This window comes from Podarcis tiliguerta (assembly GCF_965153285.1).
Source record: "Podarcis tiliguerta genome assembly, chromosome: 10".
Classification (NCBI taxonomy): domain Eukaryota; kingdom Metazoa; phylum Chordata; class Lepidosauria; order Squamata; family Lacertidae; genus Podarcis; species Podarcis tiliguerta.
In genome coordinates this window covers 43,595,417-43,620,500 of record NC_139543.1, presented here as the reverse complement: position 1 = coordinate 43,620,500, position 25,084 = coordinate 43,595,417, and the positions used below count along the sequence as shown (strand labels likewise).

The 25,084-nt window shown below is 44.7% G+C and overlaps 2 protein-coding genes across 2 annotated transcripts in view; one reads left to right on the top strand and one right to left on the bottom strand.

Moving 5' to 3' along the window:
• Positions 1–520: 520 nt before the first annotated feature.
• PMM1 (phosphomannomutase 1) lies at positions 521–19,524 on the bottom strand. Its single transcript, XM_083400391.1, has 9 exons — positions 18,955–19,524; positions 18,017–18,622; positions 13,574–13,691; positions 11,652–11,728; positions 10,693–10,784; positions 9,557–9,656; positions 9,165–9,240; positions 7,663–7,778; positions 521–4,689 (listed from the first exon to the last, which is right to left on the bottom strand). The coding sequence occupies exons 2-9, from the start codon at positions 18,524–18,526 to the stop codon at positions 4,567–4,569; spliced, it is 1,212 nt and encodes a 403-aa protein (XP_083256517.1). The 5' UTR covers positions 18,527–18,622; positions 18,955–19,524; the 3' UTR covers positions 521–4,566.
• Positions 19,525–22,916: 3,392 nt separating this feature from the next.
• The window catches only part of XRCC6 (X-ray repair cross complementing 6), a 29,690-nt gene continuing 27,522 nt past the window's right edge, over positions 22,917–25,084 (top strand). The window contains exon 1 of the mRNA XM_083400387.1: positions 22,917–23,055. The gene's annotated coding sequence lies outside the window, so the exon portion shown is untranslated. The remainder of the gene's footprint in view (positions 23,056–25,084) is intronic.

The window sequence follows — 25,084 nt, the reverse complement described above, 5'->3', positions numbered from 1 at the left end:
TGTTTTTGGCCTACAACTCCCATGATCCCTAGCTAGCAGGAACAGTGGTCAGAGATAATGGGAATTGTAGTCTCAAAACATCTGGAGGGCCGAGGTTGAGGAAGCCTGGTCTAAGGCATCTATAATGCTTTACGGGGACAACAGCCATACATGTAATCATCTAGCACGGGATGGGCTGTTCTGAATGACAGCAGCTTTTCAAAGTTTCAGGCAAATGTGTTTCTCTCCCTCCCATCACAAGCTTTTATGTGGAAGTGTTAGGGCAGCTTCCCCCAAGCTGGTGACCTCTAGATGTTTTAGACTACAATATCATTATCCTTGGCAATTGGCCATAAGGATTGGGGTTGACTGAAGTCCAACATAATCCAGGCTAGAGAAGGCTCTGTGAGGGAAATCTGACCTTCACAGATACTGTAGGTGGTCAGTCAAAATAAGCTACCAAGTTGTTAATCTTTGTGCTTTTTGTCTGTTTGAATTTGAGCACATGCAAATTACCCAGAAATAACAAAAACAAATAGTATTGATTTCCTGTGCCTTCATTATTATTATTATTTAGTTCCACATTAAGTTACAATATTGAACTACAAAGCATAGAAGCCTGGGTATAGGAGCTCAGCTGCCTGTTTGTGATGCATTAAAAAGCATATATATATATATTTCTAGTATATATATAAAACAGCTGCCTGTGAACAAAAACCCACAAACTGGTCAGTAATAGACATCTGGTTTTCACATAAAATTTAAATAAGGATACATTTCTCATTAACTGAACATTGCTTTTTTTTTGGTCCATTCTAAAAAAACCCAGTCGCTCTGTGTCGGAATCAGTTCCTTCCTGTGAAAGTCATTCAGATATCTCCTGCTGAAAAGAGGCGGTGGCTTAGAGGGGAAAGGAGGAGTAATCTCTTCAGAACAGAAACACAGCAGCCCAGGAATTAAACCAGGTACAAGTGAAGATGCAGACATGAAGACACAGTACTAGGTGAAAACATCATTGATGCAACTTTTCAAACCCGACTTCTCCAGCCTGGTGTCTTCTGGTTTAGACTGCAGTGCCAATCAGCTACATTTGACTTCAGTAGCTGCAAGGCTGTCAGTCCTGGAGGGCACCAGTTTGCGAATGGCAGTGACAATCACCTAAGATAAATCCCCTCCTCGCTACCCTTTATTTTCAAATATCCATTCATGCAGGTAGCAAGCTACGGTCCTACACCAGTGTGTTGTATATAAACAAACCTTGCGTTCATGTTCATATGAAAGTAGCTGGAAGCATTCATTACAGATGATGATGGTATGAGCTACGTAATATGAACATTCACTTTGGAGAGCTCCATGTTCCACTGAGTAGAGGAGGGAATAGGGCAGCCTATTAAATCTACTCATAAGAGGCTGCCCTGCCCTGACTACTACAGCTGTCACTTTTCCCCCTGGAGTTTCAGTTAAACTGTACAAGTTCTGATCTGCTGTGCCATACAAAGCCCGCGGCCTGCCTTGAGGCAGAGGGTGAGAGTACAGACACCATTTCTGAGACCTATGGAGTGTAGACGGCTATCTTCTACTGAGGAGTACATAATAAAAGGGTCGTGCCCTTTCTCTATTAAAGTTTGTTGTGCTTTCCTTCTTTCAGGAATCTTGGAGGGGACAGCCTTGTAGGACAGCAGGTATCCTGAATTTATTTACCTGTTGTTTTAAGGGCACATACACTCTACCTGTGTCCTCCTTACGCCCTGCTCAAATGTGCTATGGACTGGGTGTCCTGCATGGATGAAAGAACCTCTTCCCCTTGAGATACTGCTGGACTCCCAGTGTCCAAAGCTGAAGTGGTCATTGGTGATGGGAATTATAGTCAAGTCACAGCTTCTGTACCCTTGATCTATTGGCACTGACAAAAACAATGTTCATTTTCATCAGTATAAACCTGTAAATATGCAAATTATCAACCCATAACTGGCTCCGAGTGAAATACATTGTTGGCTTATTGGAAAATATTGAGATATTTTTTGACTGGGGTGAAAGAATGATGAGGACAAGTGTAGAAGGGAATAGGATACAAAGGTCAGACAAGACAATGACCAGAGGGGGAACTTAACAGATACAAAGGAAAGTTGAGTCATAGCATCCGGTTCTGTGTTCTTTTACTGCTTGGAAGGCTTTGCTTCCAAATTCACAACACTGTGCATGAAACCATGAGAGCTAGGAACTGGGGTTGTTTTTGTTTGTTTGTTTAATGAAAAGTAAGCAGCATGAAGCAACTCAATCTTAGTGTGGCACAGTATGTAGAATGCATATATTAGGGCTGGGCAATAATCTGGTTTTCAACATCGTGATATAGCCACTGCTAAACATCGTGATATACCAATATATCACAACGTCTGAAATAAAGATGGAGCTATGTAGAGGCGTTGGTTGGCTTCACAGTTTTTCCTGCATTGTGATTTTTGCCAGCGACTGCTCTTGTGATTTGCTGCTCCCTGCAGGAGGCAGAGAAGAGCTCAGCCGACAAGAGTTAACATCGTGATTTTTGCATAGCAACATACATACATACATTATGATTTATGATATTTTGCCAGGTCAAAAATTATGAACCCGATACCATGAAATGGACTTCAAACCAGTTTGGGATGATATATCGTCCAGTCCGAACACACACCATGATTTGTGATTTATGAAACTGATATCACCATATGGCCTTCATACGGGTTTTGGACAATATATTGATATATTGCCCAGCCCTAGCATATATAATTGTACTCTGACAGTATCTCATGGGAAGTCACTAACCAGAGGAAGAACCTTTTGCATTTAACCATTCCTCTTATCCCTATTTTTATCTAAAGGCAGAAACAGGCAAATCTTTAGTCTCTTTGTTTTTGCTGCAGTAGACTAACACCATTACCCCCTGGAAACTAAAGAAAATATTTCTGTATTAAATATAAAAATCTAGGGTTTGGAGACTACAGTAACGAAGGCTGCTGCTCTGTCTACACTGAAGGTAATTTAAAATAGAATATATGCTTACGGAAACAATAAACAGTAGCAATGTTTGCTACAGTTTGGCTAGTCTCAGTAGTTTATAGCTAATTTCACATTCAAACATTTAGTAAATCTGAACTTTAGATTCTTAATCAGACAAGTCTAGAAGGAAATCTACATCGCAATCTGATGACTAATCAGGAATGATATTAAAGCTACAGCTGTAAACATTTCCTCGTTCATAAACCTGGTTTAATTCATCTGGATTTATGAATGTGTGAATGCATTAGAACTTGGTCCTTCTGTTGCCCTATGTTCAAACCATCATTCTCCCTATTTTCAGTGCGAGTGCCATTGTTTATGTAGACAAAACACCACATATACAGAAGAGGGAGATAGCTGCAGGTTTGGGAAGAGCTCAAGAAGAACAGAGGATATTTAAGGAAAACAACCACCACCCAAAATAACTGCTGAAGCCTGAAGGTGCTCAGGGGCCACAGAATGCTTTCTGAGGGTGGAATGGAATATCCGGGGGGAGGGCACTGAACAGGAACTCTCCACACTGCAACATTTTGTTGAAGGCCCCACTTGTCTTTTATACTCTTTACTTCGGGGGCCAAATGAACATGTTGCCTTTGTTACAAAGTCCTTTACAACAGCACAGTCCCTAACATTGCTGAAAGGTCATCCAACTAACATAGCTGAAATCTGTTTAAAGATGCACAATTCAGCACTGTTGTTCAGCCTGATCGAGCGATGGAGATCTGCATGCAGCAGAAAGTTTCTGTACAGGTATCACTTGCCAGATCAGGAAGCACAGGCATAAATGAGATGTGCATCTCAGTGTGGATGCCAGCATCCATACTGCGTTGTTTTCAATGGGTGTGAAGTGCATATCCAAGCCCACAGTCTGGCACAATAGCCATGTGTCAATGTCTAAAAAACAAAACAAAACATTACTACTGCTAGGAGGGGCCATTATTTATCGTTCAGTTTACGCTCTCCTTTTGCACATTAAAAAGTCTCTCAAAAAATAATTTGCCAACCACATTGATGGCTCAAGAATATGAAAATATTTGACAGGTCTTGTACTTGTAACACTACAGGCCCTGCTCCCTTTTAAATATAACTTTAGTGTCTTTCTGAGATTCATCTCAAAAATATCGCCTTGGCATTTCTTCTAGAAATGGAAGGTGGTATATAAATTATTTCAATCATTATAGTCATCATCTCAAAAATAGGTTCATTTGGGCGAATCTGTGGGGAAGAGTGATTATTAGCTTCCAAATAAGACAGGAAAAAAGCCTTAACTAGAATACAGGTTTCACTTTAAACATAAACAACAACAATTTACCTCGTTTGGTGGGGATGAGGATATGGCAACTGGGGTTCTGCAGCTCCCCAGTAGCAAGATGAGGGCACAACTGATGAACAGCTTTCATCATCTCCCTCCCTTTCTGACACTCCAGCTCCCATTTCCAAAGTGCATTTTGACCTTGGGCCTCAGCAAGTCCTGAAAGGATCCAAAAGGTGCTTTCCTAAGGTGAGTGAGGGTCTCATCCGAGTGATCGAGAGCAGCAGGGGCACCACGAGTCAAGATTCATTCACTGTCTCTGGAAAGAAGATCTCCCGGCACCTCCGGACTGTGTCTTGCGGAGACTGGATGCTGTGCCCCACCGTGCGAGGGTCGTCATAGATTTCATAATCATTCCCACCCTAAGGATAAGAAGAATCTTCACTATTGGGTGCTTAGAATTAGGATGCTGGACGTGGTGGTTAAAATGAGCAGGCAAGTATACAATACCGTAAGCCCACAACCTGGGCGCATTTAACATGTGCACGTTCAAGCTCAATGAATAAAAAGGGGGCAGAAAGGGAGTGGGTGTCCAGGAAAAAAGACTTTGGCAATCCCACCTGCCATTAAACCCAATGTTTTTGGACTATACACAATTTTGGCTTTAGGTGTATTCCCTCTGTAAGTTGCAGCCTTACTATACTTGAAAAACACAGACTCGTTTCCGAGCACAATTCAAAGTGTTGGTGCTGACCTTTAAAGCCCTAAAAGGCCCCGGCCCAGTATACCTGAAGGAGCGTCTCCACCCCCATCGTTCAACTCAGACTCTGAGGTCCAGCGCCAAAGGCCTTCTGGTGGTTTCCCTCACTGCGAGAAGTGAGGCTGCAGGGAACCAGGCAGAGGGCCTTCTCAGTAGTGGTGTCCACCCTGTGGAATGCCGTCCCATCAGATGTGAAGGAAATAAACAACTATCGTACTTTTAGAAGACATCTGAAGGCAGCCCTGTATAGGGAAGTTTTTAATGTTTGATGTTTTATCGTGTTTTAATATTCTGTTGGGAGCCGCCCAGAGTGGCTGGGGAAACCCAGCTAGATGGGCAGGGTATAAATAATCATCACCACCATCCAATTTCCACCCCCCATTAAGGCAGAATATGAGTCCCCCTGCCAGACCTCAGATTTATTTATTTACTTCAAGGCATATGTGCCGCACCTTCACCCAAAAATGGATAGCTTTATACCAGTTGCTGGGAATCACAAGTCAGCAGAATGCTGTTGCGCTCAGGCCCCACTTCCCTTAGACATCGGATTGGCCACGGTGAAAATGCAACGATGGACTAGATATTTTTGCACTACAATCCTCATCGCCTGTGACCATCGGCCACTGGACAACTGGGGCCAATGAGAGCTGGAATTCAGCAACATCTGGAGAGTCTCAGGATTATCACCCTTGCCAGGAGGCTCAAGCCATCTGAAACTGGCAAGGAATTGAAAATAATGCAGAGGTGGGCAGCGAGACACAAAAATCACTGCTTCTGGAAAGCACTGTATTTATTGAGCCCTGGAAAGAATATCTTCCCCCCACTCCTGCTCCCTTCTAATCCTGAACTTGGGTTGTGTGGTGCCTGTCGGATCAGAAGGTGGTTTCTGCATACCCAAGGGACTGCGTACCCTAGAATTTGTCAATTAAAGTATTTCTTGTGGGACCTGGCTTCATGTAAAACCTAATCTGAAGTGATGCTGCTGCTCATGGTATTGATTTGAGTCCCCCTGTCATGCATCAGTAGTCATGACCTCACATGCTGACAGATGCTGACAGGGAGGGAGGAGAGCCAATGAACCACACTATTGCAGGCATGTTTTATATAAGTGTATCCATGTGTAGGGTTTTTTGTTTTGTTTTTTTTTTTAAAAAAAGAGGGTTGGGTGTGCTTAACTGGTGAATCCAATCTCTGCAGAGCACCCACACCAGATAATCAGAATGTGACCACAATGCACCTGACAGCAATTACGCAAGGGCTGAATAGTGGGCTGCGTTGTCTGCACGGTAAGATTCATGATGAGCATGTGAGACAAAAGTTGCCCACTTTCTTTTCTCCTTCCTTGCAAAGCTTCTGTGCAGACAGGTAAAGGTAAAGATAAGGGACCCCTGGACAGTTAAGTCCAGTCAAAGGCAACTATGGGGTGCGGCGCTCATCTCGTTTTCAGGCTGAGGGAGCTGGTGTTTGTCCACAGACAGCTTTCCAGGTCATGTGGCCATCATGACTAAACCGCTTCTGGCACAACGGAACATCGTGACGGAAACCAGAGTGTGCACAGAAACGCTGTTTACCTTCCCGCCACAGCGGTACCTATTTATCTACTTGCACTGTTCCAACATTGTGACACCAGATGGCGCTGATGAGCTAAAATAGTTCCCTATGAATTTTTCCATTGTGAGCTTTAAAATGGTTTTCTTCAGAGCATTTTCAGAGTGTTTTTTTTAAAGCTGTGTAAGGTAAAGGTAAAAGGTAAAAGACCCCTGGACGATTATGGGATGACTATGGGGTGCAGCACTCATTTTGCTTTCAGGCCAAAGGAGCTGGGTGTTTGTCCACAGACAGCTTTCCAGGTCATGTGGCCAGCATGACTAAACAATTTCTGGTGCAATGGAACACCGTGACGGAAACCAGAGTGCATGGAAATGCCGTTTACCTTCCCGCCACAGCGGAACCTATTTATCTACATGCACTGGTGTGCTTTCGAAATGCTAGGTTGGCAGGAGCTGGGACAGAGCAACGGGAGCGCACCCCGTCACGGGGATTTGAACCACCAACCTTCTGCACTGTCTGCACAGTAAGATTCATTGTGTTCATGTGTTCATGTGATACAAAAGTTGCCCACTTCTTTTTCTCCTTCCTCACAAAGCTTCTGTGCAGACAAATCCCTTTAGAGATGTTGAAATGAAATGGCACCTTAACAGATGTCTTTGCATTTTCCAGTCACCAGAAGAGGGCACTGTTAGTTTATACATGCTTTCATGCAGTCCAGGTACCAACTTGTAAGGCTGGGAAACGCGACTGAGAGCCACTTCAAACCTTACAGCAAATGCTACCATCACAGATCAGTTGTGTCTTTTCTGAAACACCCAAAGGGCATTTGAACATCTGAAAACAGGCTTTCAGCCATGGTCCCCAGGTTTATTTACCAAATGTTTTGAAATACGCAAATGCCCTTTAAACATTGTGGAAAAGACACAGTTGAGCCACAGTGGAAGTGGGAGTCTGCTGGTTATTTTAATGCAATGTAGCCCTGCGGAGAGCCTGCAAGTTTAGATATGGACAGCTTTATCTTCCTCGATCCCACACAGGACTTGGCCCCTTGTCAAAGAACAGGGCTTTGGTCAGATTTACTTACTGGACTTGTCTCATTCCCAAAGAAATGGATGGTGTCGAATCTCTCATCCTCAAGGATATCGAGGCAATAGCGCTTGTCCCAGCCCTCAGGGAAGACGTCAAAGCTGATCATCCCACCTGCCAGAGGGGGAAAGTGTGATGGAATTAAGGGAAACAGACTGAAGATGGAGGCTTGCAGGAAAAAGATCTCCCCTCAGGTGCAAATGGCTTTTGTAGAATAGATTGTTCCGTGATAGATGGCCATGCACCATGGCTGCCAGCCTGCCTGCTTCTCTGACACATTAATTCAGTAGCTGCCGTTTCTATGGCAATGGGGCGGAATGGCGTCAGCAAGGCCCCATCAGCCAAAGGCACAAACAAGAAACAGTTGGCTGGGGAAGTGTGAGGAGCAGGAGCTAATGACTTCTCAGAAAAAAATATCTATAAGGGGGAAGGGTGGCTCTCAAGCTTTTTGGCTGGAGGGCTGGCAGGGAACCCTATTCTAAAGTGTTCTTATCTTCTAAGTACGGCTGGGCAGGGAAAGGAGAGTCTGTTAACTGTGGGGCGAATGTAAAATGCAGATTGGATCACTGCAGGACAGAGCAAAGGACTTTTGCCATGAGACCTCATTTGCTGTCAGTTTGGCAGTGCTACAGCTGTATTCCAGATAAATTATTCTGGCATGCTGGTGGCAACAGCTCCAATAGCAACTGCCCCCACCACAAATAAAGGAAATATGGCCACCTGCCAGCCCCCTAGTAAGGGACAAAGAGCCCACTATTGCCTGCACTGTACTCCTAGTCAAATGTTAGCTACATGAAGGATGTACTAATGATTAGGCCCACAATTTCAGGTTTATGAGTACAGCTATTTCCCCCTTCAGTCTGCTGCTGAATGCGTAGAGGTCAGGGGGTGGCAGTGAAGGGGGCACACATACTTGGGATGGGGGGGCAGGAGCACAGAGGGCTAACAAATCGATAGGGTTGCACTCAAAACAGTGCATTGCTGCCAGACCACTGGAATATTAGGCAGAGCGCTGCTAGCCACAGACCATGCTCTGATGCTGGCAATTCTTGGCAAAGAAAGTGATCCCTCAGTTAAAACAGCAGTCCTTCCAAGAACACTAACTTGGAAGTATGTTTCACTCAATTAAATGGGGGTTATGTCTAAAAAGTTTGAGGGTTTTAGAATAGTATGGAAAAGAAACTCATTGCGGACAGGGATCACCACAGGGAAACCTCTTTTAAGTCCTGTATCAAAGCACTTACCCAGTTTTTTAAACATAAACCATGCTAGGTATTTTGTTTTTCTAAGACCCCAAAACTAATTGTACCAAGCCCCCAAAGTCACTTAAAAAAAATATCTTTTTTATTGTTAGTTTGTAGCACAAGAATAATGAACTTGTGTGCACAAAAGCACAACACAGCCAAAAAAGATTATATGCATATTCTTCTTGAATACAAAATCAATTGTTTTTCCTATCCATTCCTCCCAAATCACAGAGAGGACTAAGAAAACTCTCACCTCGGGAAAACCGCAGGCCTTTGCCAGCAAACTCCCTCTGCAGGGCAGCTACAAACTTCTCTCGAATCCTCTCTTTCTGTAAAGGAGATGAATAGAAAACAAGTGAGAGAGGACTGAAGAGGGATAAGGAAACATCCCCCTCAATTACTTTGATCCTTGTCAGATCCCACTTTCCCCCATGAAACACAGTATTTTGTGCTTGTGCCTTGCAATTTCTTTCAAGAACTGTGACCAGTCAGAATAATATTCCTGTTTAGCTCCAGCTTATAGGCAAGGTACCCTAGCAACAGGGTTAATACTTAGAAAACACACACACACAACACAACACCCTGGGGTTCTAACAGGCTCCAGTGTGCCACAAATACATTTGGAGCCTAATGTTCATTATTTACCTTGTCCAGTTCTGAAAATTCTATTCGTTCTTCCAAAGTGCAGCTTCGACCAATAGGAGAGATGTTCAACATTCCATTGCGAAATTCAATAAACGTCCCCCTGAGAATTATTTTTTTTTTAAAGGGGAGAAGAGAAGGAGAAACTTGAGTATGTGATTGTAAAAAAAGGACAGTTCTGTTGCACAGTCTCATGATTTCTTTAACATGGTCAAGCAGAATCTTCCCGCCGTGATACAACACAAGGTCAAACTAATCGCAAGAAGAGGGACCTCTACCTTGCTTATGGTGTGTGGCATGCAACTTTTCCTAAGAGAGCTCATCATAGATTCCTCATGGCCCTTACCTATCGCATCTTACTTTTTCCAGGGTGATTTCCCCCCCTACAAGAGCTGGAGCTATTAGAAGTAAATGCCTAGAATACCACTCTTTAATGTTTCATTTATTCAGGATGCAAAATTCCCATGGACAACGTACGCAGTATGTTTGCATTGTTGGGCACAGCATTATAGTGTAGCAAAATAACATAAACTGAGTCGAAGTTAACCTGTTTTTTAAGAAAGTGGTACTCAAAAGACGCAACATCTGTGAAGGCTAAGTTAAATCAGAGTTGCTTTCCTTTTGTTCTAAACACTGACTCCTTAAAAATATATAGAAGGATATTGGAAAAAGTGGGGAAACAATAGCAACTAGTTAGACAGTACAGTGAATACAGGGCAATGAGTTTAAACTCCAGAAAGGAAGGGATTTCTTCCTAACATGTTACCCAACTCTAAGAACAGTTATGCAATGAAATCAAGTGCTGAAAGAAATTATGGAACATTTCCCTTTCAGGTATTCAATAAAACAGTGGGAAGGTTTCTGCTGGATATTATTTGAAGATTAAGGTTCTTTGTTTTAGTTGGGTGGGCTGGATTATCAACTTTGGGTTCTAAATACTCACATAGTATCTGGAAAATAAAAAGAGAGACCTGAATCCTTTGATAAGTTAAGGAAGGAAAGCTCCTCCCCAAGCTCGAAGCTTGTCCTAAAAAGTCTCTCTGGAGAAGTTGGGGCACTTCCTGAACAATGGGACTGGGAGACTTCCTTAAGGGGACAAGCCAGAGTCTGCATGCCCTGGAATAAGGAAGGACCATTACCGTTTCTTGGGCAGCTTTAGAAGTGCCATGTAGTTGAGGCAGAAGTTGATCAGATCCTGCAGAAGTTCTTCCCCAAGGTGGTTCTGGATAGCCTGTCAAAAAAAAAGCCAAAGGCAACAGAGTGCAATTCTCTTACCAAATCCACCACATTGTGAACATCAAAACAGGTTGTTTTATTATATGTTGAATGGAACAAAAATGAAAGGAGAGGGGCAAAACCAAAAGGACCAGGAAATCCAGGAAAAAAGGAAGTGAAGATTCAAAATGCTGCTTGAGAATTTTAATTTGTGCTGTAATATGCTCAACATGTTTTTGACATATCACTATACACTAAAAGAAATCACAACAAGGATTAGATGTCCGCATTCCTGCATTGCAGGGGGTTGGACTGGATGACCTTTGGGGTCCCTTCCAAGACTACATGCATTTATCTAAGGCCTGGGGAGGGGCCTTCCTGCTGTGGGAAGAGCTAGGAGCAACAGATTATCCAGTTGCTCCTGTGAGGAGATACTGTGTCCTCTCAGGGACTAAAACATCGGGGACTCCATAGCCCTAAGTTATACTATATGTAATATATATGAAAAGCACGGAATATTAATATCCTTATAAATAATACCCATACAAATACCTTACATATTTAATATAACATGTATATCTTTATGTTAAGATTATTGTTGTCATTTCTGAGTGCCCCTGAAGATGCCAGAAAGATGTTGGGCATATTACTTCATGAATTAAAATTGTTAAAGTATTACTTCAAAGTTTTTCCTCCTTTTTTGGAGCGGGGAGAGGGAAATCCTTCCTCAATAAAATACTGACTTATCAGATAACTGTATGGAGCCAGATAAAATGAGAGGGTACGGATACCATCATTTCTCTCTGAGAGATCTGGCAGAGGAGGGCGAGAGGAGGAGGAAATTTGCAGCCTTGGCGGCAGAGCACAAAGCGGCGGGGCCTACCTGCTTGGAGACCAGTTGCCCATTCTTGTACTGCACGGTGCCATTTTCTGCAAAGACGTAATCAAACTTGTCGATAACTGTGGGGAATAGATTTGTAGGGGCAAAAAGGATGTTGAGGAGAAGAAGTGAAGGAAGGGAAATGAAGGTGAGAGAGAAATATCAATCAGTCAGATGGATAGGGGCTGCAAGGGAAAAGTGGATGCCGAATCGCAGGGTCTCTGTGGCTTTATTCTGACACTTCAGCAAAGTTTGATCTGAGGTGCCCTGAAAATAGTGATGCTCATGAATGCCGGCAGTGATGCTCCCATTTTACAGATGAAGGTGTTGCTGAGTGAGAACTCAATCATCTGACAGACACAGCAACAAAGCTGAATTGTGCCTGCCCATGTTCTCTTTGTCTGGCCTCCCCCACTTTTCCATTTGGAACGACGTCTCAGTAACTCTGAGTGCAACCCTGAGCTTGTTTACTCAGAAGCACGTGTCTCTGTGCTCAATGAAGCTTACTTGCAAGCAAATGTGCACAGATCTGCAGCTACAGGTTATTTCACACTGGCCTTTCCCAGCAGTGATAAAAAGGCCAATGCTGAATCAGCAGTTCACTTGCCGTTTAAGGGAACATTAGGTTATCTCTAGTCTAGAAGGAAGGTTTTAGAATCTGATATTATTCTTTGTTACTGGGGGAAGGGGCAATGGAGGGGAATGCAAAGGCATGGAACAACCGTTCTGCTTTACTTATGCGAATGGATGAAAGTCTTGCATTGAGGACCATGAGCTCAGAGGGACCCCACAAGCTAAGTCTGGAAACATGGGCTGTGAATGAACTCATGATGCCATTTACTGTAGGATTCCCTCCAACCCTATGAGGATTATTGCAGGCCAGATAGGATTGACCGTTTGCAATATAAATACAACAGGTGGGTTCCTTCTCTGCTTCTCTGGAAGCTGCTTCTATTCCACACGACACTGCATTGCAAGTGCCTGCAGTTTTCTGGGTCCCTGTTTCTATGTCTGTACCAAACAAATATCCCATGATGCCCTTGGCTCTGTCCCCATCTCCGCCTTTCCCCATCACCTCAGTACCTCCCTCTTTGCTGTGCTGCTGTTCCTGCTTTCTCTGCTGGGACCTTCATCTGTCTTCCCTCGTGATGTACCTGCATTGGAATAAGTCAGGCACACAGCTCTTGTTGGACCTGATCAAGAGGATGCCGAAACTGCATTGGGCCAATTTAAATCCACCCCTTATAGATCTGGGATATAATGAGATGTCTTGGGAATCCTGAACTGAAAGTGCACTGGGTAATGCTGCAGATATTGGGAGTAGGATAGAGAGAAGCTACAGGTGTCTGTCCATGTGGCTCTGGAGGCCAGTTAATCCACTTTCGAAGGCCAAAGCTGATTCCACTTCCCACCAGTCTGAAGCCACAGGAGAACATGCTGGGCTTCCAAGGCCTATTTGGAACCTTCCAATACTGAGTTTGGCTTTGTGGATCTGCAGTAAAGTTATGTTACAGTAGCACAGAAATGCCACAACTGCCTTGGGTTTGATTCCAATATGCAGAAACAGCCCATGGATAGTCCTTCCCAGGCTGTACCACTTCAGAGTGGTAGAGAATCACACATTTGAATGCCTCTGCATATAAAACAGAACTCTTCAGACGGGGCCTGTTTGGGTGAGGTTTAGGCCCAAACCTCTCCCCGCACTAGCTTGCCTTGAAAAAGGATGGAGGTGCATGGAGTCACATGATCCCCACCCCTGCAGTCTGAAATGGTGCAGTCCACAGCAGCCACACCATGTGCTTTCCTCTGCGTGTGTCAATTTGCCCACCAATATGACTGCTACGATTGCTTGATTTTGCAGCAGGTCATTGGCTATGCTTCCATTAAACAAAAGCACCTAGAGAGCAGAAGTGTGTCTTGCTCACCTTCATCTCCTTCTCCCAGCTGCTCAGCTATCTTGGAGTAGTCTGAGCCACCCACTACCCCAATTAACACTCTCGTACGCAGCTCTTGAAGAAACCCGTCTACTTCAGGCTTAATTTTCTGGAGGGAAAAGGAGAAAGAGTGGTAGTTATTGGCATGCCGGCAGGAAACAAAAACTACTGGGAGACCTGTGTTGCCTTAGAGCAGCCTTCTCCAACCTGGTGTCGTCCTCCAGATGTTGTGCACTGCAACTCCCATCTGATCAGCACTGGGTGGGGCAATGGGAAGTTGTAGTGCCAAACATCTGGACGGCGTCATATTGCAGAAGGCTGCCTAGGGATTAATAAACTCATTGCAGCAGAATGAGCATTTGTAACCTGGAACAACAGAGAAATGCCAGGAGAGCTGGTGGATTTATGCCATAGAAGTGGAAGGCTCTTGCACTGCAAAGCTGAACAATCAGCAAAACGGAGAGACTGAATACTCTATTCTTTTTCTTCCTTGTTGGGCTTTGATATCATAAAGCAGGTCTGGGGAACCTCAGGACTTCCAGATGTTGATAAACTACAATTCCCACTCCTGTAACTAAAAATATTAACTGAATGGTTAAAGTGGTTTCACAATTAATTCTTTAATACGTGATTTTAAAAAAGATTTAGCTGGAGTGGAAACTGTAGTGTATGTTAAAAATAATGTGACAATTTAGATCTGACTCCAAACACATATTGAAGTTTGCCATACCCCATCTCACCACCCACAAACAATTGAGATTTCTCTGTTATTTGTCAAAAGGAACAGTTGTATTTTCATTGTAAAGGGCTAGCATCTCAGCAGCTGGCATCCTTGGACAGTTGCCAGGGCCCCAGCACCACAACAAGGTCCACTGTTGATTCCTGCCCTGCCTTGCCCTCTCTTCTGATCTGGCACTGAGTTCCAGGTGGTTGGATACAGCCATCTTTTTAAGTTCCCACAATGCCCCAGACCTAGGAGGCACTGTGGGAAATGTTGCTAGATACAGTTGCCCACTGCTACTTGAAGCATTGGCAAAATAGGCAGATAAGCCCACCAGGACCCACTGACAAGAGGAGGGGGCCTGCCAAAGGACACTTTTGCCCACAGTCCCCTCTCAAACCTGGAGCCAGCCCTGCCACTGTCTATCATCAGAAGCACTTGTGAACTGAACTGTAACTTTTATTTACACTGGTGAAAATTCACCCATCACTTCAAAGCAAAAAAGCAAGGAACCTCCTAGTGATCCAACCTCTAGCTGTTGGGAACAAAACCATATATTCTTCAGCAACCTACAAGAGTCAATTTAAATCACACACACACACACACACACACACACACACACACACAAGCACGTTTTTTCATCTAGCATGTTTTGCAAATGAGTTTAGCTACGGCAGTAGCAGACTTTAAAAAAACACCATCTGCACCTTACTTTGCAAAATCCACACGGCACCAGCACCCTGCCACAATTAAAATATTAGATGGTTAAATGAACAACCAAACACTGAAGGGACAGGCTGGTCTAATGCAAAGGCATCGTCAACAGAGCAATGGGAGCTCACATGATCTGCATGCAAAGGAAGCCACTCTGCCAACTCTTCAGAGTTGCTTGGACATGCTCTCTCATCCACAGCGAAGCAAACCGCCTGTAGTGCGCCAAATCCAACACTTCTGGACATGCCCTATGCCCCTCCAAGAGAGATAAGACTAGTATCTGAGTAAATCAACATTGTGATCACAAGGCAAATAATATTTAGGTTGTCTCCTTGGTTTTTCCCCCACTAGGATTTTATCACCCAGTGAATCTAAAAATAAATTCAAAGGGTGAAGTGAATAGACACAGCCAAGGCTTTGCCATGCAGCAGAATGTAGGGACCTTCTTCAAGCAGCATTATGAAGGAACAGATGAAGGCAGCAACTGATGTCCCAAAGCTGCAGCAAGACTTAAAGCAGCGTTCGGGGACCTGTGGCTCTCCAGATGTTGTAGCCAGTGATCAGGGATGAATGGAGTTTGAGTCAAACAACATCTGGAGGGTAACAGGTTTATCCTTAGTGGGTAAGGCACCATTTGCACTCTAGGCAGCCAAAGGTTTGGGCTGACAGTGGTTATAGCATCATATATTCATGAATGGTTAGTGGCAACAGCTGTCTAACTGTGCTCTGGAGTTGCCTTGAGAGCTTATTAGTTCTCCAATGAGAATATTAATAATGGCAAGCTTCTTTGACTGACCGCTTGCCTGATATTATCAGTATTTCCCTGCAATGTGCAGCATCAGGTGAATCCTGTGGAACTTCCAGGTGGTTGTGATACAGTACCACCCCACACAATTTCTTTAGCTGTCCAAGTGGACCAGTTAGGTCCTTCCTGAACCTTGGCGTACATGCAATCTGAGCCCTCCTTTGAGATGTCCTGTAGGTCAGGAACATCCCATGAACTTAGCACCTCAACCACCCATCTCCCAATTTCCAAAAAGTGTTAAGCTTGCTTTCTTGTGTATGTGCAATGCCAATCACAGCCCACCTGGTCCTGGACTCCATAAATACTAAATTTGGTGCCTCCGGGAACAATCAGAGGTGGAGGGGATGATGCCAGGAGGGTCATTTGGCCTGAGCCTCAAGCTCAAAGGGGGCCTGAGATTTAGACACCTTCAATTTTTTGCAGTGGATGAGTTTTGCAGCTTGTTTCTATACACATTGGACCAAAATGTGACACGTTCTCTCAGCTCAGTTCAGCAAATTTGGGCATATCAGTGCAGTTTAATGCATTATTTTGCTGAAAATTTAATGGAATGCATCAAATCTTTTTATTTGATGTGTTGAAAGTGTCTTCTGCTCAAGGAAGTGCTACTTTACCCTTTGAGCTAGAATCTTGTGAAACAGACATGAATCAATCTGACACATAGGCAAGAGGTTGCATAAGAGAAGCTTAAGGACTGCTATTCCACCCACCAATCTGGCATTGCACATGTGTTCTTGGAACAACACTAGCAGCTCTTTTACTTCCATGTGCAGTACTTTGGACCCAGCCCAGTGGTTAATACTTTGAGGTGGCTTTCTTTTAATTTTTTTTTTACCCTTCCAAAGAACAGTAACAATGAAAGTTGATTAAATATAATTGCCTGACACAACCACCTTGCAGTTTGAGGAGGTGGAAAGGCTTAAAACTGAAGACTAGTCTCTACATTGGACATAATTAACTGCTAAGGCTTTTTCCTGCACTTGTGTGCAACTATAGTCTGAACATATGTACTGGGCTCCAAGCCAGCAGGGACCCAAAACTCTTAGCTTTTGTTTTTTTAGAAAATTAGTCAAAAAGTTAGAAAGCAAACTGTGGAGTCAACACTATTAGGAAAATAAACAGCTGTTGCTAAAGTCTTTTAATCACTTTTGTTAAGTAACCAGAGGAAGAAAAGTGGATATAGGACTTGGAAAGGGAGCCTCCCAGAGCATCAGGGGGAAAAAATAGGAGAAGCTTGCTATTGTTGCTGCCAGTCTGACACTGGATGGAGGAGAAGAATCTGCCTTTTTTTCTTTTTTACTACTAATACTGCTACTTGCTTTCTTTCTTTTTCTTATGAAATTTCGCACCCCTAAGAATTTTGCATCCAGGGCAATTGCCCCTGTTATGGCACTGCGATTATGCTATGCCACTGCGATTAAGCAGCAGTTCTTGCCAATGCAAGGACCTAACCCACATACAGCATACAGGACCCAGGAAATCCTGTTGGCATCCCTGCCTCCAGGTTCCAGATCCTAGGACCAAGAAGTAATCAGATAGTCCCATTCAGATAGCCTTGCTTTGTGAGCTTCCTAGAGTTTGCACCTAGCTGACCAGTTTGTGGAAACCAATAGCTCAAGCCTATGCTTGCTCAAAACTTGCTCCCAGCCTGTCCAGCTGCGCTAAGACTGCTGTCCTCGCTCCGACACTCTTGCTAGGAAGCAAACCCCACCGAACACAGCGAGACTTCCTTCCGAAGAGACCCGCAGAGGATCGCGCCGTTAAGTGCTGCAATATTGCAGATGCATGTCGGCGGTCCGGTCCAATGCGCACCATTCTTACGTAACCGTCTAGCGGAGATGCCCCGCAGCGAAGCCCAGACCTGACCCGGCAGCCCGCCTGCATCCTGACGGACCTCTTGGCCCGCGGTTGAACTCTTTCGTAACCGGTTGCAGGAAGGAGAAGAAGGGGGGGGGGGCGAGGAGGAGCGTCGCTCTTGCCTTCCCCTCTGCCCGGCTTGGGCGAGCTGGGTCCGGATTCCGATCCAGACAGCAGCTCTAGCGCCAGAACCCGACCGCAGCCGCCCAGTCATCTGGGCGCAGGAAAGGCGCGACTCCGGCGTGGGGTCTCCATTCATTCCAAAGATCGCCCAAGGGCGACCCGGGCGCGCCGTCGAAGCAGGGGGGAGAGATCAGGGTGGAGGGGGATCCACTACCTGGCGAGGCGGGGTGAGGGTCCCATCCACGTCGAAGAGGCACAGGATCCGCTCCCGGCTCCCGGTGGCAGCCATTGCAGCCGCCGGACTCCTTCCCTCCCTCCCTCCCTCCTCGGCGGCGGCCGCGGCTCCTTCGCAGGGACAAGGCTGCAGTTGGCAGGGAGGCGGGAAGGAGGCGGGAGGGAGGCGGCGGCCCGAAGGCGACCCAACTGCGGCGCGAAGGGCCGCCCATGTGACTCGTGTAAACCGGCCTGGCAACACGTACACCCGCCGGGGGGCGGAGGGGCCTCGGCGCCAAGCGCAGGCTGGCTGGCTGGCTCGCTCGGCGGGACCTCGGCGCGGCTCCTTCGGCTGGGCTTGCCTCGTTCTTCCCGAGGAAAAGGACGCAGAGCCAGGCAAAGATTCCCGCCGTTCCCCTCCGGCGGCGGCGGCGGCGGCGGCGGCGGCTTCAGGGACGCCCGCGGTATTTCTCTTAATGTGTTGCCATAGTCGTCTTGGTTTTCCCGCCATCACGTTTTAGCAAGGAGAAGAAACCGACGCGGAACACAGAACAAAAACACTTCCACGAGGAATTCAATGTTTTCAGCAGTAAGCCGCCTGGAGTCCCTGTCAGGGGAAAAGGCGGGATATAAAAATACAAGTAGTAGTACAGTGGTACCTCGGGTTACATACGCTTCAGGTTACAGACTCAGCTAACCCAGAAATAGTGCTTCAGGTTAAGAACTTTGCTTCAGGATGAGAACAGAAATCGGGCTCCGGTGGCGTGGCGGCAGCAGGGGGCTCCTTCAGGTGCTTCAGGTTAAGAACAGTTTCAGGTTAAGTACGGACCTCCGGAACGAATTAAGTACTTAACCCGAGGTACCACTGTACTACTACTACTACTACTACTACTACTACTAATAGTACTAATAATGTTGTATGTGAAACTCCATACGTACCAGGTAGACAAAAGGATGTCAGAAAAACTGCAGTAGGTCAGAGCAAGTGAGCTGTAAATGGGAAATTAGAGACAGGAATACAGTATAAGAATCAAGTCTATGGCAGCCTTCTCCTCCAACACTGTGCTCTCCAGATTTTTGGGCTACAACTCCTACCAATCCCAGTTCCACTTACTCTACTAGCCTCTTCTTTGTTATTCTGGAAATACTAAAGCTTGTGAATTTTAAAAAAGTATATATTTTATTTCTTGGTTGCCTAGCCCCTTCTCCCCAAAAAAGTCCCAAACTGACTCACACAGTGGAAAAAACAACAACCCATGTAATACAATTCAAACAAAGGTAACATTAAAATCAGTAACAGCAAAACTAAAATTTTATAACATAAATAATATCTCCCCTCACAGCACCAACATTTTAATTAAAATAGCCGCAAAGATCATAATGGCATTATCACTTAAATGCCTGTTAGAATAGTGATGTCTTCACCAGGCATTGAAAAGAAGTTGGAGTTAATGAAGCAGTAATGCCTCAGGTTGCAATAAAGTGTTTTATATACCTTTTGATTCAGTTGCACTAGACAGAGGCTACTTTTGCTATGTTCAGAAAGTCTCAGTAAAGAGGTACAATATTGTCAAGGGCAGGAATAGGATCTACAGTGGTACCTCGGGTTACATACGCTTCAGGTTACAGAGGCTTCAGGTTACAGACTCTGCTAACCCAGAAATAGTACCTCGGGTTAAGAACTTTGCTTCACGATGAGAACAGAAATCGTACTCCGGCGGTGCGGCAGCACCAGGAGGCCCCATTAGCTAAAGTGGTGCTTCAGGTTAAGAACAGTTTCAGGTTAAGAACGAACCTCCAGAACAAATTAAATACTTAACCCGAGGTACCACTGTATAATGCAAGTAAACTGAAAGTTTCTTGTAGTCTTTCCTCAATCCTGTTTACATTATAAACCATGTATTTATATCAGTTTTCCACATCTGTACATGACCTTTATCCTATCCACCCATCCACCCATATTTGATAAGAACTGTCAACTTCCACATTAATGCTACTTACTTTAGCATTGTCATGCAGTAACAAACAGCACCTTCCCTTTGTTTATTTATTGCATTAGTCATCTTAGGTGGCTGCTGCAAGGTTTCACACTAATATTTCACCCTGATGCAATTAGGGACATGATCAGAGCTGGCCCTGAACATTTTGCTGCCTGAAGCAAAGGACAAACGGGCCTCCTTTAGTCCATGTACACGTGTTGGCCGGTTGAATCTTCATTCAACTGGTTCTTTGCTCAAAGTATCAGACGATATATTTTTACCAGCCACCCCAATCTCTGCCAAGCAGTATGAGATTCCAGGGGTTTTGACACTTAACCAAGGTTTGTGTTTCCTTTGGGAAAAATGAGGCACAGTGTAGACTGTAGTCTCTTTTTGAAATATGGTTTCTTTACACATATTTACACCTGAGTCTGGATGGAGAAAGGGTTCTGCGCATCACATAAGAGGGGCTTGCTCCCCACAGCAGTACAACTTTGGATTCAAAAGCAGCCAGAATGCCGTATCTATGTCTCCGCCACACAGATTGTCCGTCAGCTTGCATGGCATCCGGCCCCACCCTTCTAGTTCACCAAAACCAGGCTTCCTCAACCTCGGCCCTCCAGATGTTTTTGGCCTACAACTCCCATGATCCCTAGCTAACAGGGCCAGTGGTCAGGGATGATGGGAACTGAAGTCTCAAAATATCTGGAGGGCCGAGGTTGAGGAAGCTTGACCAAAACCCTTGCTAAAAGGTAACCCGAGTCTCATGCAAAAGGGGCACTTTTTCCTGTGGTGACAACATGCCCCCTGTAACTCTGGCAACCTCCCCTCCCAACTCTGCTATTGTCTTTTGCTAATTAACACACCGCTGGGTGCCTTTTGTCAAGGTAATGACTTTCCCACCACCTGTTTTGTTCTTTGATGGCACCTCTCTCAGCCAATCTCCTGAGGAAGTTGGCTTGATTTATTTGTTGTTGTTGTTTTGTTTAGTCGTTTAGTCGTGTCCAACTCTTCGTGACCCCGTGGATGCCAGGCACTCTGTCCTGACTTATTTTTTAGGCGTTGCTAAATCCATTGATCAAACCCCACATTTACTAATTTCAGAAATTATGGGGAGAACATGGCACCCAGGAATTTTAGGGGATCATCCCCCACCCACTGCAAACCCATAACAATATACCACAGGGATGGAGAGCAAAACTCCCAAAATTCTAGTATTTTAGAATAGCATTCCAATCTGCACTAACATCTAAATACTGAGGGGGAAACAGGTAGACTGATATAGAGCAATCTGAAAGCTACCAAACTGAAGTAGGTCCAGACAATTTCAAATAGAGGTATAGAAATCTAACCAAAATGATGTTGAAATGCTTCTTGCCTTCAGGGCTGGGCATATTGTTTGCAATAATACTTAACTCATGCTGATAGAACTGGTGAAATCATAGGAAAGATATGACAGTTTGCTCTCTCAGATAACAATGAAGTCAACTGTCTATGACTGAAAGCTGTATGGCATGATTACATTTGTTCATTTGTCCTGAATGCTGGGATGAGCCTAAAGCCATCAATCATCGCATTTGGATGCAAATGATAAATCAAAGATTATGTGCTGGAGATGTGGCAACAAATTGCTCAAACAAAACACTTGTCACGAGTGCTAGCCTTGCTCAATGCAGGCATTATTATAATGTATTCATCCTTCTCCCAGACCTGGCAAAATATTTTGCTTTAGAAGGCAGCTGCGGTAACTCCTTGAAATTATGGTGAGGTATAATTAACTGCTTTGAGGTTTTCTACAATCAAGCAATATATCAGTTTTATGAAATAAATAAAAATAAGTCCCCCTTTATCTGTTTCTGCTACATACCTTTTAGTGCTGCCCTGTATGTTTTTGTTTTTTAAAAAATACTAGATTGGCTAAGCTCAGTTTTATCTTTCCCATTTATTTTACAGAAGGGAATTGAGGCTTGACTTGCTTCAAACTGGTGGCCTGACCAAAGGCAGCCACTCAGCCTGCAGTGCTGCAAGTGGGAAGTTCTTAGAATGATTATAGCGCAAAGGCATCCCATGTGTGGGTGCAGGAACATAATTACTAAAAGTTCAAAATTAATCAGACATTTCAGTTCAAAGATCTAATGATAGCACTTCATCAGGAAACCGTCTCCAGAAGGTAAACGGCGTTTCCGTGTGCGGCTCTGGCTCGCCAGATGCAGCTTGTCACGCTGGCCACGTGACCCGGAAGTGTCTGCGGACAGCGCTGGCCCCTGGCCTCTTAAGTGAGATGGGCGCACAACCCTAGAGTCTGTCAAGACTGGCCTGTACGGGCAGGGGTACCTTTACCTTTACCTTTTTATGTGTGTTAAGAAAATACCAAATTTGAATAAATAAGAGATTTAAAAAAAACAAGTATGGGCCATAGGCAAAACTGGACCACTAGGCATTGTGAACCATCTATTTTAAGCAGCAGACCTTGAGTTCCATGAGAGGGCAGCAAATTGTTAGCTCTTTACTCTTATTCTATTTTTATTGCCAGGCCATATGTACTGTGATACCACTTTAACAATTTTGGCTTCCCTCAAATAATCCTAGGAACTGTACTTTGTTATGGGTGCTGAAAGTTTGTGGGATACCCGTATTTTCCCCCACAGAACTTTTTATTTTATTTTTTGCCTAAGGAATCTCACTCTGACAGCTATCTGAGAAACGAAGGCTGAGCACTAAGGAACCAAGTTCAGAGTTACTAAATATGGAAAGAGTGCAGCATGGCCATTATAACTCTCTCTGTGGATATTTGCTGTTGCTCCTTAATGAAGCTGAGCTTGGCAAAAAGCCAGCCACAGTCCCAGGTGATTCTGAATGCGTCAACACTATACAGCCGCTTAGTGAGAAAGTCAGGATCCCTTTGCTCCTCTGTAACCTAGGAGAGAGAAATGCACACCCATTTTTCCACCTTTACCAAGGCTGAACTTGTGCAAGGATGTATGAAGGCGATATGCTTTTCGTCCTGCCTTTGATCACAACCATAATTCTCTGATGTTCAAGAGAGAGCAGAAGCTGAGAGGTGAGTTTGATATTTGATTTGCACCTCCTGCTGAGACCAGAGATCATAATATGGGCTGATATTATCTGGGAGAAGCTAACTTTAGGCAATACAAATGCCAGTGGCAGTGGAAATGAGCTTTGGGATTCAGAGGAAAAGCAACAACACAAGCTAATACCGCTTGAAGGAAGCAGCAGCCCCACCATTCCTTTAAAAAAACCTCTCTAACCTTCAGGAAGTTAATAATTATCACAAATTATGGTCACTAATACCCCCCTTTTTGGGTGTTGACCATATATGATTCTAGGACTCTTGGAGGAAACTGATTTTAGACCTATTTCAACCAGGTTTCAGGTCTGGTTTTCCTGATATCCGTATTCAGGGAGAGAGACAGAGGGAATGCAATTGTTGATTCTGCTGAAATTCTCAGTGGGTTTAGATTTCATTTATCATTGTATCCTCCTGAAGTAGCCATATGAATTAGCAGTAGGAGGCACAATGGTGCAGTGTTTCTGTTTCCATTTGTGTCTGGTACCAAAAGGCAGTTCTGGGGAGCTGCATAGCATTTTGCTGTGGGCCTCACAAAGATTCTGTGCTATTTAAAAATCTATATGAAGCCACTGAGAGAGAACATCAATATGCAGGTGATGTTCAGTTCTGTCTGCCTAAAGTATGTACATCAGGAGAGGAAGTGGGTAAATTTAGTTTGATTAGATTAAATCATTTGAGGGACCAGTCCTTCTAGTCTCTTGCCTACAAGGAGGACAGAAATGGAATCAGCCGTGCAGTGGGATGGGAAACTTTTGGCCCTCCAAAGCTTGTTAAACTCCCATTAGCTCCAGCTAGCATGTCAGGGATGATGTGAGTTGTAGCCCAACGTGAGTCAGGGGTTCACACATTAGCTACTTCTGGTGTAAACAGATAGTAGGCTGGAGGGTGTTGTGGCAGTAGGAAAAGGGCATCTGTGGAAAGATTTAACCACCCACCAGGTGTGCTGGGTTCGGCCCAACATTGGGGGGAGCCCAGTGCACGTGTGTGACATCATGTGTGTGGTGCATGTGATGTCACATGGTGGGAGGCCCAATGGGGCCTGGTGCACCCTCCAAAAGGCCTGATGGGGCCTAGTTGCAGCCATGGGAGGGCCCAACAAAGCCCGTTGCAGCTGTGGGAGGGCCCAATGGGGCCTGACTGTGGAATATTGAGGGGACCCGGCCCCCTCATTGAATTTTTTGGGGGGGCCTCAGCTCCCCATAGATGGCGTGCCAGCCACCCACACTCCTTGTCCACTGAGAATCATTGCCTTCTGAAGCTACTTTTCCTTATTAAAAGAAGGAATAAAGTATGTTCCCATGCAAACGTGTGTAACCTCTAGTTTAAGGCCCAGTACAGTGGTACCTTGGGTTACATACGCTTCAGGTTAAAGACTCCGCTAACCCAGAAACAGTAACTCGGGTTAAGAACTTTGCTTCAGGGTGAGAACAGAAATCATGCTCCGGCGGCACGGTAGCAGCAGGAGGCCCCATTAGCTAAAGTGGTGCTTCAGGTTAAGAACAGTTTCAGGTTAAGAACGGACCTCCGGAACGAATTAAGTACTTAACCCGAGGTACGACTGTATGTTAAAGGTCTGAAGAACTAAGAACAGGCACCTGCTAGTGCCACCTAATGGTAATGTATTGTAAGAAATGAGTTGATATTCTACCTAGCTGGGGTTTTAAAAGCCGTCATAGTTGTGACAAATTTATTGCTAATATTACATTCATCTCCTGGTCAGCCATAATCTTTCTGCTTCACTCAATCTACTTGGGCCACTATGTAGCTCTTTACACAGCTTTCGTACCATTTTTATATTGGCTAGAAGAGCACTGTATTCCTCCACTGTGGCATCTTATGTGCATCGGGAATATTTTACGAAGGATATGATGAGATTGGAGCTTCAGCTCCCTTAGTCTAAGCCTTAGGTTCTAAGGCTTTGGGTTATTCCACATGTCTGTGGGCATGCAACAAATTCAGAGCTAAAACATCCCAAGTTCTGCACTGCCATGTTGCATTT